This window comes from Balearica regulorum, chromosome 3, assembly GCF_011004875.1.
Source record: "Balearica regulorum gibbericeps isolate bBalReg1 chromosome 3, bBalReg1.pri, whole genome shotgun sequence".
Classification (NCBI taxonomy): domain Eukaryota; kingdom Metazoa; phylum Chordata; class Aves; order Gruiformes; family Gruidae; genus Balearica; species Balearica regulorum.
This window is the reverse complement of record NC_046186.1, coordinates 120,239,496-120,256,906: the sequence shown is the minus strand read 5'-3', so window position 1 is coordinate 120,256,906 and position 17,411 is coordinate 120,239,496. Positions and strand designations below refer to the sequence as shown.

Genomic DNA, 17,411 nt, shown 5'->3' with positions numbered 1-17,411 from the left:
TTGTCACGAGTCAAGACATTTTCTTTAATCCTCTCTACTAATGCCTGGATTTCTTGTCCTGAGCCACCAAGATCCAGCTATGCAAATGGCAAGTGAGGTTGTAGGATATTTTGGAGCAGGTATCTCCTGGAGGGACGGGGAAGCACTAAGCCCTTCGAGCAAAGCCTATATCCTCATTTAAAATACTCTGAAGTGCCAGCCACCCTCTTCCGGAGAAGACTAATTCAAACTGGAACCAGCATAACCAACAGCTGCTGGGATGATCAGGGCAACAAACAGTCCATCTACCAAGAAAGGACTAACACGGTCCAATCTTTCATGTCATAAGAAATGCAGAGGAAGGTTATGACTGCTCTTTATATGCCACAGAGAGACAGAAGGAGAGCCGGGAAGGAGAGAAACTATTTAAGCCACAGGACAAGACCGGCACAGGAGCAGGCTGCTATTTTCTGGCTGTGAATTAATTTGTGCTGGAAGTGAAATGTTTTCTGGAGGAGTGAGGGTCTGCAATCAGAACTAGTGGGAACACAATAAAAGTAGGGAATCATAGGACATGGCTTGCTAAATTAGAAATGAAGCTGTATGAGGCAGCTACGTGTAATAACAGGGAATTAGACTCACAGCAGCCTTCTCAGTCCAGGTCTCTGTTCAGTGCCCTCTGCACTGCCGGCAGCTCCCTCCACACGAGATGCCCGCTCCTGGTAAGAGGGTTTCTTTCTTCTCTCTCCCCCACTCTGGCTGGTTGCTCTCCCAGATGGACAAACCAAACATTTTTGCCTGCAATGTTTTTCTGTTGCTGTCAGAAAGATAAAAAAAAAAATAAAAAAGGAAAAACGTGTGGGTACATAGCTGTAGAAATGACTGCAAAGAGATAACACATTGAAAGGTTTATTTTCTAAAGTGGTTTTGTTAGCAATAAAATGGATAGAAAGTCAAGCTGTTATTACTCTGAAGTGAAATTGTTACAAAATGGCTGCTCTGTGCTTTTATTTTTTTTCAGTGCAGGAGCCTGATAAAGCGACACGCACATGTCATAAAACAGCAGTGTTGTCTGACAGCTGACAGGACAACAATGACTTGCTTTGTATTGGGATGGGGTGGCTCCAGGCATTTCTTTTATGACTGCCTGTTATTCTCCGAGATCTCAACAGCAACTTTTCCCACCTGCCATCGCCCCTGGCTGCAGCACCTGGGGGGAAGTGTGGGACGTATTGCTCATAACCTCCCTATTTGCAGAAACCGGAGGCACGGAGCGGTTGTGTCAACACGACTTGTCTGCTGCACTGCAACTGTGTACACACACCATCGCGCTCATTTACCCACTAACGACCGGGGGTTTGCCAGGGGTAGAGGACCCCACGTTTACAAGAAGAAGTAATTCCCCTGGTAGCACATTTATGTTGCGTAATTGCATTCACACTAAGAAATCATTTTATTGAGCTTTTTGTCATGATAGCAACACAAGCCCATAGGAAAACTGCTTTCCAATTATTTTTTCCAATGCATTCAGCAAATAGTCAGGAGTCATAATTTTGTCTAATTATACTTCAACATCTTCATTTTGGCCTCTGACTAGAGACTTCTCGTTCCAGCTAGATATGGGTTCTCACACAGAGATGCAGCGTGAGAATACGACGTCAAGCTCATTACCATTTATCCAAAAGCCCTTGCTGACCTGCACCACATACATCCCCAAACCGAGTGCCAGTCCATGCCCTGAAACACCTGCAATTTAAGTAGGGAAAAAAAAGACAAGATAGGAAGGAAAAGAAGAATTCTATCTGTATTGTGCAGGTGGGAGACAGATTCAGTTGTTAAACAAGGACAAGCAGTCCCATCAGAGGGTATCCAAGACGTCTGCATGACACTGACGGATACAGCCAGCAGCAGCAAACCAAATACCTACAGCATCTCATATACCTCTAGAGACCTATCTTCAGGCAATGCAAGCAAGCCCTGAGAGTAAAATAAGTTGTCTAAGGTGATGCAGGAAGACAGTGACAAACTAGGAATCGCTTGCTTCTCCTGAATTCGGATTTGCAAGATCTCAGTGCCTGTCTTTTCCAAAGTCGCTCCCTGACAAGCCCTCACCGGTAGGCATTATTTTTTACTGAATATCAAGCAAAAACCAGAGTGAAATTGGTTATCACTATACTCCATCAAAGGGCCCAAAGGCTTGCAAGCTGTGGGACAGCAGTGGGAGAGAGATGAGGTGTCCGTGTCACAGGTTAACGCTAACGTAGCCTACGGAAACGCAGAGGCAGCTTTTTGGCTTAATCAGTAGCACAAACATAACCAAGGTGTTTCTTTGGAAATGAGAACTTTGCTGAAAATCTTGCAAATAAATTACATCCAGGCAAAAGGCTGTGTTGCAGAATTGATATAAAAAGACTTTCCTCAAGATTTTATTTCAGAGCTATTTAAAATTTAAATCTAAATAACAAATTTGAGTAATTTTTCATTGTTACATTTTATGCAATAGCATAAAATCTTTAAATAGGATTTCTCATTACAAAATTAGCTGATTTGTTCTCCAAGTGCTTTCAGATCAATTAAAATGCAATAAGAGCAAAAGCAGGAAATGTTTCTGCTGCAGACAGTATTAATTGTGGTGAGCTCTGGGTGAAATGGAGATGACAGAAGTCGAAACCCAGAAGAGTTAGAGCTTGTGAGTACCATTGCTGAGAGCCCACAATCTATAAAAACTACGCTCCCAAATCCCTTAAATAATTTCTCACCAGCTGTTGTTTGTCACACCGACTGTGGGCAGCACACACACACCTTTCTTGGCTTTCTGTTGGGATCCGCCTTCGAACACTACATCCTCGACACAATTTCAGGGGGAACCTTCTGGTGTCAGCCACACACAGAGGTATTGGTACCTAAGCATTCTTTTGCAGCAGGTTCTCACTTTTGATGTCATTTCATTCCCTACTGGTGTTAGTAGGCAGTTTCTGGTCTAGATGGAGCTTTGGGGTTAATGCCAGTGTATTTCTTATAACCCAGCCACAAAAAGCCCATCCAGGAAAGGCTGGTGAAGGTGGTGAAAGACACGGCCAACGTGCTGGGCAGCTGACCTCTAGATAGCTCCCCACTGGGCAGTGATAGCTGTCGGGAGGTGCGGCAAGGAAAAGGAGGTGCACCTTGACAGAAGGATCCTGTACAACCCCAGAACTGCCTGGCCCCGTTGTTGCTGAGCATGCCTGAACGGCTGCAAGGCAACACTGGGGAGCAAGGACGACCCCCTTCATCTGAAGCTGAACTTCATCTCCCCCTTTGACAGCGTTTGTTTCTCCTTCTACCAACGACCGGATTAAAAACGAAAGGAGAATAGCTGCAACCCAACATCCAGCTTTAAATGGCTCAGCATCCATCCTGAGATGCTTGAACCAAAGTCTCTCTTTGGGTTTTCTGTGGCTCTACTAATGCCACACCACTGCGGTAACAGTCTCTCAATCCTACAAGAAAGAAGCATAAAGTGTAGTATTGACCAACTCTGACTTTTTTAGTAGAATACGCCAATGCAGTCATCCTCTGGCTACAAATATCCACGGGAAGAATAGATGTGTCCTTTAATAACAGGGAGAGTGCTTAAAAAGGAACATTTTATTGCAGTGTTGCCTTCACCACAGTAAATTGCAGCATTTTCATTTTCCTGTATTTATTGCATTGAAGTGTTTATATCACTGTGAAGCAAATATTTGCTTTCAAAGGTCACTCATTGTATCTCTCTTCCTCTGGGGATATACGTAGGTGTCTCTTAGACTTCAGTATAACTCCATAAGGATATCTAATGCTCTCGCTACGAGATTCTTTATTGCATCTGAGCATTACTAAAATAGCAGATGCAGAATTCAAAGTATAATAGGCAATGCGTTTCCATTAGCCAGTCTCTCTTTGTATTTTTCTTTAACCCTTACTCTCTTCTGCTTCTGTACGAGCACTGGCATAACATGTAAGACTGGCTCACAGGGAATTTGATGTAAGTCACCCAAGTCCCTGAAGTTACTCACGTTGTCTAGAAGACACAGAGCGCAGGTTGGTACGTGACGTACATGGGTTTTTGTAGTGATGTTCGGACTTTTGTCTCCTTTTAAGAGAGTGCTGTGGATGTTTGTGTGTGAAGCCAGAGGATTTCCTTTCCCTTTTCTGAAATGGAAAAACGAAGGTCCTTGTGAAATTTTGAGCTTGCATTTGTACATACAATTATTGCAAGTATAAACACAAATTGACTGTGTGTGTGCAAGTGGCTGTAACTCCTGTAGCAACTTCTTTTTTTAATCAAAGTTTTAGATCTAAAGACCTTAACATATTACATCTCAAGTTTGGTTTTCTGATCTGTCATCTCTGCAGCAAAATAAAGTACAGAGTACATTTTGGAGAGTTTATTTCCAGTTATATTAGAGGTTCCTAAAGCAATTTTAGGATTTTTATACTCGGTTCAAATCAGCCTGAATGAGAACAGAATGCAAAATATCAGCTATTGTCAAAAAAATAAATTCCACAAGGAATTTATAACCCAAAGTCCTGAATAGTCCTGAATAGTATATTTGGCCTATTCCTGTTCTACTAAAACAAGAGCCAGTTTCAGTGGGCCAAGACAGACTAATACCTCGTACTTTTGAAAGTCTATCCAGTAATCAGTGAGAGAAAAGCCATTATGGTTTACCTTTTCTTGGCCATTCCTGTAATTGTTCTGTTTCAATGTTTTAATACATCAAGAGGACTAGATATAGGTGTTCCTAAGAAACACCACAGAGGGAAAACTGTTAATTTGTACTGTAGAGAAATAACTCCCTTTAAAACATAAATACGGTCTTTAAAGATTATCAATAACAGGGTTTGTTGTTGGAAATTCATGACACTCGAATGGAACTTCAGCCTAAATGGGGCTTTTCAAGGCAAATCCTATCTCCAATCAGTCCTATTCCACATTTTAACCTACAAAATCTGCAAAAAATTTAAACCCGTTCCCAGCCATCTGTAAAATATATGTAGTTTATCGTACTGTGTGCAAATCTGTAACCTTTATTGATTCTTGTGCACGGTTTTCTATTAAATAAAGTTGAATCAGCACTGCTGCGGGGCACTTTTGTTTATGACTAAAACTTGATGTAAAATGACTTGTCTGGAAGAATGCTTTTTGCTATTTCTCAATCCATTCTAAGTGCTTTACAAATACCAAACAATCTCAATAAACCTGTCAAGTACGATCACTTGCTACAAAACATCTCTCTGGTTACAACCTCTGACATTTTTTTTTAGTTTGATGCAAAATAGGATGTGTCTGTCACTAAGATGCCAACCGATGGTTCTAACTAAGCAAGAAGGATAACTAAAGAAAAATCACAGAGTTTCTCCACTTTGTTTCTTTTTTCCACCACCCAACGCCACCGCTGGCTCGTGATCAAAAATTAATCAGTAAAAGATCAAAAGTCAGCGTGGAATCTACTTGAGGACTGAATTTTCTGTGCAATTTTTATTATCTGCAGTGATGGACAAACAGAGTGTTATTATTCATTATTGTCATTAGAAACACTCATCTCGCCTTCACTTGTTTCCATGTCTGCAGTCATTGAACTCACATTGGATATGCTCAGAGACTGAATCAAATCCCCTGTCAGCATCCCATCCTCTCCCTGTTGCATCACCTCCCACTTTACAGCTAGTAAAATGCTACCAGACAGACACAAAGCAAGACGGGTTTCCTGCCCCTCGCAACTAGATGTATATACCAATTATATCAGTCCCAAAGTCATGTCTAAATTGTCCTGATTTTTGCTAAAGGTCAGTGCTATTATTCTGCCAGCATGTGTAGTGAGGGATCCAGGCAGAGGAGAATATTTTAACTAACTATTCTATAACTAGGTCCACAGACTTAATCCTGATATTCCGTTGCAGAACCTGGGCCAGAAATATTTAAATACTGAGTTCTGCCTTGATCTGGGAGAAAAAAATCCCACAATCTGTGAAGCAGTGACCAGTGCTAGTGCCAGCCTATGCCAAGTGGGGCAGGAGTCCAGAGAGCGGTTCTTTACTGAAATAACTTTTTTTTTGTCCCAGCTGAGCCTGCTGCATTTGCTGATCAGGAGCAGCGTCTTCCTGGAGCTGCACGACATGCCACAAAAGGCAACGCAAGAGCAACAGCAGGGTGGGAAGGTTGGGGTGGCCTTGAGAGTGTCCCCACATTTTCACATGCCCTTCAAGAGAAGACCAATCCCTGGTTCATCTTTTCCTCCTAATCCTCAGAGTGTGCCATTTTTGTAAAGCTTATTTACTGCTGTTTGCCAGCATCCTTGAAGTGAACTGATACCAGTGTGAATATTAGCTGTGACGCTAAGCTCTGCGTTTGCATCAGCCCAGGCCGCAGATGAATTGCTTAAACTTGGTCCTTCACACCGCTGTGACCATGCAGCTGCCAGAAGCGGGTGGGCTTCTTCTCCAGCACATATTTGGGCTCCTAAACATTGTGCGACCCATCACAAAATGTCAGTCTCCCTCTGACAAAGATGTGGTGATGCGCTCAGTGATGAAAGTAAGATGCCGTGCCAGTAGCTGCAGGGCTGACTCTTCGAGATAGATTTCTTCCTGCTGCAGCTTCAAAGAGGAAAAGCAACCACGAGCGAGGGCACAGCTAATGCGAAAGCATGAAGGTCACATATTCCCTCTCAGATAAGAAAAACAGCAAATCCATTGTTGAAGCTGCAGAGGAAATGCAAGGAGCTGTCTGCTTTCCTTATACATTTCTAAGCAAAGAGGGTGTGATCCAGGAAATCTCCCTGCCACTCAGCTGTACCTGTTCAGCCCATACTCCTCTTGTTCTGACAGTGAGCGCTGTCAAAGCGAGGAACAGATTCATCTCCAACAGATAATAACTTCCATTTAAACAGAGTTACTACTGTTAAAATTTTAGAGCCAAGCTCTGCCCTGACTTATCTTGTTTCATGAAGGCAGCACGTATCGCAAAGACAGGACAGAAAATAGCCCCTGGGATTCTGCCTTCTTAGAGCAGCTTTGCTGAAAGGGGCTGCTTTTGTCCTTTCTGTAGTTGAGCATGATGGCATGTGCTTTATGGCTGTTTATTTGCAGTCCCCCACAACTTCCGCACCTCCTCTGCACCTGGGATTAGGTTTCTCTGCAGTGAACAAATCTAACATTCAGTGAGCAGTAATTTGCAATGTGCCATGCTTGAATCGAGCAAAGAAATAAGCCAGTGTTGTTGTTATAAAGACTTGACAGATGGTAGGAGGACCCGCCTTTCTTAATCAAGTCATGCTCAGTAATCAGAGCTAGCTCGAATTTATAACAAAAAAGAAACCCTACCCGAATGAGGATTAATGGGCTGCATCCTGGTCTCTGGTTAGGAGGAGCTCGATATTGAGAGGGATAACCAAGTTCAGAATCTGACCCACTTTGGGGAGAAGTTGAAAATACCAGTTAGGTCCTTTAGTCACTTCCCCTGGAATGAAGGATTCTCCCAGATAGACAGCTTCACCCCATCTACCTGTAAATATTATTTCAGAGTCTGAACTAGAGCATGGTGGACAAGTCATTAGCCGATAACAATCTGCAAAGTTTCATTGTCTTTAATTTCATTGCAGATATATTAGCTGAGTGTCTGGCCTTCCAAGCGATGCAGCTGAAATAAAAGGCATGAGGAGCATAGGCTTGACCTTGACCTCCTTCATGTTAAAGACTTCTAATTTTAGAGAAAAATGAATAGGTCTCAAGCTTGTTTCTGGTAGCAAATAACACCTCCTGAATCTCCAGCTTTGGTATGGAGAGCATTTGAAAGGTTAAGAAAAAAGGAAGGATTTTCCTCAAAGAACATGACACGGATGCATCCTTGTTCTTCGAAAGTGATTAATAATACAAGAATAAAGCACCACTTTGAAAAATCCTGTGTGCTCTCTACTATATAGGAATTGCTATCCAGAACAAAAGAGTTTGGGTGGGGGCAGTCATGTAATAAAAGCACTTTTGTGGGACACAAAATTAAGCACAATTCAGTGAGTCAGGGAGCCTAACCGCACTGTTTCTTTCCCTTTTTGCTGTCTTCCAGGCTCACAAGCAGCTGAGCACAAATCCTTGATCTGCAGCTTCCACAAACACACCCACAGCTAAAATGGCGGAAGACGCTGATATGCGCAATGAGTTGGAAGAAATGCAGCGGCGTGCTGACCAGCTTGCTGATGAAGTGAGACCGATAGCTAAACTAAAAACTTGGGGTTGGGGTTGGCATGAGAGACACATCCAGAAATAGGAGGTGATCCGGCAAAGGATTTCTAGGGCTGATTCTCTTTTCTGTCAGCTTTACACTGAAAGCAGAATTGGAAAAGAAATGAGCTTGGGTAAAATTTAATGTCATGTTTAGTCTAGATTAAGGTTTTTATTGATCATGAGTTTGGTTTAGGTATTAGAGTCTGCATCAATTTGACTGGCCTCAGAGCAAAAAGCAGCAATCTAATATTTTCTGTGGATTCCTTCCATTTGCCAAACCTATTAAATGTTAAAAGTCACCAATTAGGTCTCTGAAAAGTCTTAGCTGAAAACCACAGACTTTATTTTTAAAGTGGAACACCAGCTGTACCAAGCACTACTGTCGCACCGCGCGGGCAAGGGGAGTGCAAGCCTTAGAGACTGCGGCTGCCCTGAGATGCGGTGGGAGCTGCTGCACTGGCGAGTCATAACGCAGAGCTAGAGATGAAGAGATCACCGATACTCTGCTGATGGCCTGATTTTGAGGGAAGGCAAAGAGCGTAGGAAAAAACATACTGTAAGCGTGAGCCTGCACGTTGGTGTTGGAAACTGTATCTTGACAAATCTAAGTGTTGTTTCCTGTTTTTTTTCAGTCCCTTGAGAGCACCCGTCGGATGCTGCAGCTTGTTGAAGAGGTAAGGACTTGGCATTTTATTTACACTTTTGTTGTGAGCAGAAGTGATGGAGTCTGACACTAGAAGTGTTTTTTATTAACTCACATTGCTAGGGCATGGCCATGGCTTTATGTGCCGCTCTGTCCCTCCTTATCCTTACCCCTTACCAGGGTCATTCAAGACACTGTGCCCTAGTTGCCAAGTGTCATGCTGCAGACCAGCTGCTGAGGCACTGTTTTGCTCCTACCTGAGTACCCATTCAGACAGGCTACTTGAGATAAACCAAAGAAACAGCCTCTGAAGGTGACCTGGAGTCAGGGACAAGTGGCTGAGTTTGCTGCAGAGCTCCTGGAGCCTCGTGCCGACACTGCTCTGACGTCCTTGCCATAACACTGCAATTGGGGAAGATGAGAAAGGCCTTCGGTCTGTTTGCCCTCTCATCTCTAAATACCTCCCTCTCCATAAACACTTGCAGCTATTTATAGAGCAGCAGTCACCACAGCATGTAAGTGCCACTTCTTTATGTATCTCTGAAACATTTATTAGGATTTCAAGGCTCCTGAGACCTCCTAGATTGACAGCTCTGGAGAAGGAAGTTCTCTGTTTTTCCATGGTGCTGAGGAAGGGAACCCAGGCTCAGTCCCACCTGGAGGGGGTCACTCTCAGAAGGCAAAAACCAATTCAGTCAGGCTTCATTTCACCCTTTTGTAACAAAGGGGTTTAAAAGTCAGAAATTGCCAAACTCGGTTCAGTTTAGAGTGTTCAGCCATCAGGTGGTGGAAAACTTTACTCCCGCCTGACAGGATGTATTATTTTCAGACACCATGTGAGCCTTGGCTCTGGAGCTGGTGACATTTTTAATCAGGGTCATCAGCACTGACAGTCCCAGTACTCCTGACAACCAGAGTCTCCGGCAGAGACAACGGGAAGAAAATTACATCAGGTCCCGTGTTCAGGAACAAGCACAAGCTCAGCCATAGGCTTCATGGCCTTGAAATCAATCACGACTCTGGAGATCAATGGAGTCCAGTGGAGAAAAAATTAAATTTCCGTGTACAGATAGACAGACAGGTGGGTCATTGAGCATAGTCAGCATCGCCTCTCTTCCACAAACACTTCAGATCTGGGCCCCTTGCAGTGGAAACATGCTCTTGTCTCACGAGCAATCTGTCCCTTTTTGCTGCTCAGTTCCCTGGACATGACATTTCTTCCTCACTTATGTCAATTCTATGCTGGATGCAGCCCTGCTGAAATCAATTCAACGACATGGAAGAGTGTCTCACAAGGGTACCTCCACAAATGCAAGGCAGGAGAGCCTGCTGCCCCAAAATGCCTGTGATCTAAATAGACAAGGCAGATGATGAGTGGGAAGAGAGAGAGGCGCAGGAAAGGGAAGTGATTTGCTCAGGGCCAAGCCATCAGTAAATATCAGCCCTGTCTCTCCTGAGCCATATTTGTGTGACCTATGCGCTGCTTGAGTCTTCCTAACATATTGAACCAGCATATTGTGAATGCCACTGGAATTTTAGTATTAAATCATGGCAAATGGCAAAGTGGGAGGAGAACTGGGGCTGCTGAATTTACCAATGAATTTATGTAGGACTCTAGTGCTTCTTGGAAGAGCTCGGCATCTCTCCGGACCTGGCTTTTATTCAGATGCTACAATATCTTCCTGTCCAAATAGAGAAGTTTCTAAAACTAGCACTGAGTAGTCAAGGGAATTCTTCTACAATGAGCTGAATATTATTTTCACTAATGTGACTGCAAAAGACCTTTAAAATTCTTCTGTGGCCTAAACAGTTGGTTGGTTACTCCGTCCCCATTTCCTAGGTACTTTTAAAAGAATGCAACATTTAGGGAGTAAGAGATTTTATACTGAAAAGACAAATGTTGAGTGTCTTTGAAATTGAACTCATACTGCTCTGATTTAATAGACCCCAAAAACCCAATTAGACTCCCTTGCTTAGCAGAACCTGTCTAGTGGGTAGAGATAGAAAATATTCTTTCTCACTGAAAGAATGCTTTTTACTCTGTTCTCTGGATACAGTAAATCTATTATACCTTACTCAGGAAAAAGGATACCTCCATGTTTAAGCATTATTACTGCATACATATGTATGGATTCCTGTCATGGTTGGCTCCGCTTTGTTAGATACCACAAAAATACAGAATAAACTTGGCCCCACTCTAGAGACAGAAGAGTGCCGTCCACCCAGGGAAGCCCTATGGCAGTACAAGGCATCCGTAATGCTGAAATGTAGGTCATAGCCTGGGGGACAAAGCTGATGTCCCCAAAGGACCGTGCCCTCCTTGCCCAAGAAGACTAGGCTGAGTTTGGAGACTAAGCCCTGGTGTTGTTCCCATGGAACGTCGGCAAGGAAAAACAATCTGTTACTGCTTCCTATTTTTAATCCCAGCTTTGCAAGAAGCTGATTGTTTCAGTCCTAGCACAACAGGAGAAGCAAGAAGAAGTGGTGAGTGGCCGTTGCAAAGCAGCCACTGCTTTGCCCCAAGGCAGCTACGTACTGGGATGGCAGATTACAAAAATCAGTTTGCTCTGTGGTGCCCAGCATACCCGTGCAACACAGTTACATCCACACTGACCAACGCTCATTTGAGCTACTCAGCCACTCAGTGCTATAAATACTTGTATTTTAGGGTGATGCTGTGCATGTTTGGGCCAAAATATAACATAAAAATGAACTGAGGCAGAAGAAGTGAGACTAAATAGGTAGTTTGCAGCTGACCTTATTTTCTTGTTCAAGCTTTTTACCTCTGAGCCAACTTTAGAAAACGCAGAACAACACATGCAAGGGGAAAAGCCCTGAGTCTACTACCATCTTCCAGTGGAACCACCATGGCCTTTAAAGAAAATCAGTTGCTGTAGGGTGGGAAAAAAAAGAAGTTTTCTAGCTATGATGCAGCAAGGGAAAAAATATCAATAAGATCAGTACTGCAGAAAGCCCAGCAAGAAAGCACTTAGCAACATAGAATCATAGAATCACAGAATGGTTTGGGTTGGAAGGGACCTTAAAGATCATCTAGTTCCAACCCCCCTGCTGTGGGCAGGGACACCCTCCACTAGCCCACGTTGCCCAAAGCCCCATCCAACCTGGCCTTGAACACTTCCAGGGATGGGGCATCCACAGCTTCTCTGGGCAACCTGTTCCAGTGCCTCACCACTCTCACAGTAAAGAATTTCTTTCTAACATCTAATCCAAATCGACCCTCCTTCAGCTTAAACCCGTAACATGTACAGACAAAAGGTCTGGTTTGTACATTTAAATCCAGACAGGACTATCTTTTCCTCTCATATGCTAGGGGGTTAGAGTCAAGTTTACTAGCATATCAAAGCTGCAATGGTAAGCTATAAATGTTTGATAACCTTATGATGCTGCTCTACACAGGACACTGAACACACCATATACCACTTTACTAACTTCATTTGTCATTGGAAAGTGAGTTTCCCGTGACATTATTATCATAGTCAAATGTTCTCTAGTTTGAAGAATAAAAGAAAAAATATTGTATTAATTTAGAGTTTGGTCCAAAGAATGTCAAAGCTAATTTGAAAAATCGCTTTGACATCATTAGCTTTTGGAATAGTTCTTCTCAGGAAAGTGTTTTAATCTGTTGAATTCCGCAGAAACACATATCTAGCATGGGGGAAGGTGATTCATAATTCTGGTCTCGGTTTTTCCTACGCAGGATCAGACCCCTTTGTCTATATAAACCAGCGAGGTAGCACTGGACTCAGGGTCATCGCACTAGGTGAAAACCAGGCACACAGGATTCGAGTGGGGAATCGCAGATTCGTATCAGCTGAGGATCTGAATCACAGGGTGAATTAACAGGCTGAGAAATAACACGGCTCTTTAATCAGGCACGGAGAGACATTACAGTGTTAACAGCGTGACAGTGAACTTGGAACAGGAGCTGAGGAAACGCATTACTACGGATGACTAAAAAATGTTTCTTTGACCACATTTTTGTCTTTAGGGTGTTGACACTTCTTTTTAGTGTCTGTGGGAACAGCTAGCAATGTCAGCCTGTCCTGGTACATAATTGTCTGTATTAATTTATTCAAAACAACTCTAGAATCCATATTGATTAAAGAAAACCTCTTCATTGAAGTGGAAGTTTGTGTTGTTCACATAACTGAGCACATATATCTGTTTTTCAGGGTATCTCCTGAAATGCAGAGGAAGTGATTTCTAGAATTTGGATTCTCTATCTGATACATCATTCCCTTACACTGTTATGAAAATATCGTCCCTCAGGCTAAACCAAAGTTGGACTAGCTACCTTTTATAGCAGGCATGGATAGGACACAACACACGGTGTTCCTGGAGGGGCAGATGGACCCCTTGATAAGACATCCTAGTTCTCTTCCTAGTTTTATTCCCACCTTGGGAAATTAAATGACATAACAGCAATAATAAAAAATGCACAGCAATGCATTTCCCCTCCAAAGTGGTGGGCAAATTTCAGTGAGTGTTTTGTTGCTAACTTGCTCTGAGTGAGACCCTCATAAAAAAAAGGTCTAAAGAGCTGTTACAGAAGATTGAGGGGAATGTATATTAAAGCTTCCAACAGAGGTCCCAGTTATGCCATTAAACTGGCATCACTGAAGCACTGACAGGCTTAGGATGATGTATCTAAGAGCTGAGTTAAGCCCAGAGCTTTAAAATCATATATTCTGGCTTTCTGATCAGTAGCTTAGCCTGTGGTCCAGTGGAGAACCTGCTGCTTCATAGAAATCATGTTGAACCCAAGTTAGTACTCCTTGTTGGTTTGCTTTTATCTAAATACTAGAGCTTAGTGCTACTGAAAGGTTAAAGGACATCGACTTTCATAAACTTTATGGGGTCTATACTCATAGCGCTGTTCCACCTAATGTGATTAATTTTTAAGTCGAAAGTGATGGCCTCCTGCTCTGAGGGGTCACCTTGTGTGCAAAATTGGGCAGATCTTTGCAGAAAAATGGTTGGCAACCCTCGGTAGTCTCCATGGAAATCAGACTCTAGGAGGACATGCCAGTCGACCTGCTCATTCCTAGAGTCAGGGCTGAGTATGTTCGAGGGCTGTGTGGGAAAGATTCTGTGTTTTACCATCTGCGGTATACCTGCTTTATGGATAAACAGGAACTCCAGAGCTGTCAGTTTAATACCTCAACAAAAACAATTCATGCTGTGCCATTTTCTTCTAAAGGACAAGTGCGTGAGATGTTTGCTGTACCGTGGCAAAATCCAGCAGTCTAAATTCTCCTCTCAAGTGCAATAAGAAGACAAGGAGAGTCAGAAGTAACTCTGGAGAGAGAAGGCTGTTACAGATTTAAGAGCTGGATTAAAATGGCATGTGCTCCATGAAATCTGTAGGGTCCTATGGAAGATGCATTTTTCTTCTCTCTAGCCTGAACTACCCTAAGCATCCCATTTTTTGAGAATCCTTATTTTGCCACAAACTAAACAGAGGATTGCCTGTGCAAGGACTGGAGGGTCTTAAGAAAGTCCTCCATTGCACAGGAAGAAAGAAAGGCTCTAATTCTGGGGAAAGTGTAGCATTAGCACACATTTTCATAACAAGATGGACCTCACTGTTTTTACCCATTCATGGCTTCCCACGTAGGACCTCACTGATGTTGGTGAGCACTGGGTGTGGGTGAAAACCGTTCCTGAGCCCTCAGGTCCAGACAAATCAAAGCATGGTTGCCGTGACCGTGGCTCTTCTGAGAGCCTGTTATCAAGGTTTTATGATCGGTTGTTGTAAAACGTGTTCTTCTGGGCTGGCACTTTGCAAACACAGCTTTCGTCACCTCCTGTTACACGCTCTAAGCAACCAGTTCAAGTGTGTCTGCTGACACCTGCTCCCACTGAGACCAAGGCGACTTTCTGTGACAGTTTTCATGCAGAAAACACCAATTTTGTCTGTGTTTGGGCCCCAGATACACTTGTGTGGCACATTTCTTCCTCTATACTCCTTTAAATGAAGAGGTTTGTAGTTCCCAGAGATGCCTCAGTCTGTTGTCACTGAGGGTCAGTTACTGAGTGTTTCTTTCCTGCTCAGACATCTGGATGATGAGCACATATTTAAAACAGTTCTGTCTTACAGACATCTTTGGTTTTAAGCTATCTAAAAGATCAGTCACAAAGAAAATACTGAACTTTTAGGAAAGTCTAGATCTGTTTTAAATGCACAAATATGATTTTTTTAAATTGGTTTTACACAGTTAATTTTTTGTGAAAAAGCTGAAAATTAATGCTTAATAGAAACTTGGAACAGGAGGAGATTGTCATTTGATGTCTGAATCACCTCTCATCTTTGTCAGTGAGCATCTTTTTATTAGCTTCAATACGCTTTGGATTAGACCTCAGATGCAAACAAGTATATTCAATGCACACCTCTTAATACTTTCACATTAGTATTAATGCTGTGGCAGGCTGCCTTTAAGAGATACAGTATTGCCTGATAAAATTAAATGGCACTGATGATAAGGTAAGTAAAAGAAAATTGCACCTCTTTTGCTCTGTGCAAGGATTTAATATGAAACACAAACCCCAAGGTCTGATTGCTGAGTTTGTCACTCAGTATAGGTCTCATTCAGGTCACTGGACATCTTAGCTGTGTAAAAGCAGTTTGCTCAGACGTTAAAAACAGAAGGAAAATAAGGTCAGAGGGTTAAGGAGCAGTAAACATTTCTCAGCCTGACTACGTTTGACTCACTGAAAGCCAACAACTATCACACCACCAACTGGGGGTTTTCTGAGTCCAATATTTAGAGGGGTCCCATGGCAGACTGCACAATATTTACTCAAACACAAGATGACTCAGGACCCAAGCAGCCTCCTTGTGTTTGCATGAGGTATGTTTTTTTAAAATATATACAGATTTTTGGGGGTAAGACATCCCTGGGTACCAAGAGCACAGAAAGAACACAATAAAAAGCTATTGTACATCCAGTGCTTAGCAAAAAACTAACACCTGTCCCACAGAAAACATAAGATCATTAAAGGCAGTTTCCTTACTCTAAATAGGCAAATCTAAGATGACCCTTGGACACTAAGTTTCTAAGGATTGCAAAAATAAAAGCTGGCTAGGATTCAAGTAAATGCAGTAAGAGCTTGAAGGGAGAGAGAGCAGCAGGTACCTGGTAGATAGCTGACCCAAGGGCAGTGGGGCGCAGCAGACCTTAGGGGGAAACAGGAGGCTTTTTCTCTCCACCTGACAACTCACGCAGGGATTTTAAAAACAGAGGGAGTGAACCAGGCTGCATACATCTGATGTTTTTGCCAGTTTCTACAGCGACGTAGACATGAAAGACAAGAATGGGAGTGCAGAGAGAGGCAGATGAGAGCACGAGTCATCTTGCATCCCTCTTGAACCGAGCAGGATCCTCCTGAAACAAAGGAGAGAAGCACCAGCTGCACCAGCCAGACAGCCCTCGAGTGCAGCAGAGAGCTAGGCTGGTGGCTGAGCCAACGTAGGCAGGGCACTGCTGGCCTGCCTGGGAACGCCCGGCCAGCACGGACCAGGCAGCTGATGGCCAGAGAGACTTCACTGCTCCCAGACAAAGAGATGAGTGATGGCAGTGAGCAGGGCAGTTGGGAGGAGGGGTAATATCAAGTCCTTAATTTCCCTCAAGAAGTGGGAGGAAGGCCTGAAAAAGCAAAACGTCAGGACTCCAGATTTCTGTTCCTCGCATTACTGTGCAACTGTGGGCATCTCCCCTGGCCTCTGCAAAATCGACACCACCAACTTTATGTGCTTCACAGGGGTATGGATGGCTTTACGTTCACAGAAGCAGCTAAACTGCTGCCACACATGTCCAAGTAACTCCCTTGGCAAGCTGTCAGGCCGCAGAGGACTGACTTCATCTGTTATTGAAATGCAACAGTCAGGAGATCATTCAGATCATTAATTATTCACAGACTTTATCACGGCTTCAAGCAGAATGGAGGTAGTTTCCCCTTCATAATTAAAAAGGAGCTAATCTGATCTGTGATATAGTTTAGTATCACAGCACCCAGAAACCCGAGACACCTGATCACATCCCAGAGTGATGATAATGCATGCAAAAACTGTATTGGTGAAAGGTGCTTCGGTGCTGGTTTAGGCAGGTGGGAGCTCTGAATTGCTCAGCTTTGCTCAAACCCTGTGCCCAGCAAATGCCATGATAAAGACTCCCACTAACCTCCATGGCAGCAGGGGTAGAATCAGCACGTAGGTATTTTAAAAATCTTACCTTCAAGCTCAATCCAAAGTCCATTGATACTAAAGGTATCTGTTTGCTGAATTAAAACTTGGCTCAAACCCATATCTATTAGATCTCCAAGCCAAAAAATATGGCTTAATCCTCTTAAATATTAGCCTGCTTTAAAATGGATCTCCTAAATAGGTAAGATTTCTGACTTCTGTGTTGCAAGCACTATGTACAAACCACTATGCCTCCTTACCAAATATTTTTGTGTCGTATCTATTTTCCTTGGGAATTTCTCCTGTGGGATGAATGTACACCTGCAATGTCAACATCCCCTTCTT

The 17,411-nt window shown here is 43.1% G+C and overlaps 1 protein-coding gene across 3 annotated transcripts in view; it reads left to right on the top strand.

Annotated features, from left to right (window-relative positions):
• Positions 1 to 17,411, top strand: part of SNAP25 (synaptosome associated protein 25) — a 65,272-nt gene that overhangs the window by 27,355 nt on the left and 20,506 nt on the right. For 2 of the 3 annotated variants that reach the window (XM_075749785.1, XM_075749782.1), the window contains exons 2-3: positions 8,063 to 8,197; positions 8,853 to 8,894. In XM_075749785.1, coding sequence (XP_075605900.1) covers positions 8,126 to 8,197; positions 8,853 to 8,894 — 114 coding nt within the window. In that variant the 5' untranslated portion in view covers positions 8,063 to 8,125. Of the gene's footprint in view, positions 1 to 3,920; positions 4,039 to 8,062; positions 8,198 to 8,852; positions 8,895 to 17,411 lie in introns of those variants that run through there. The other variant, XM_075749783.1, reaches the window with a different exon arrangement.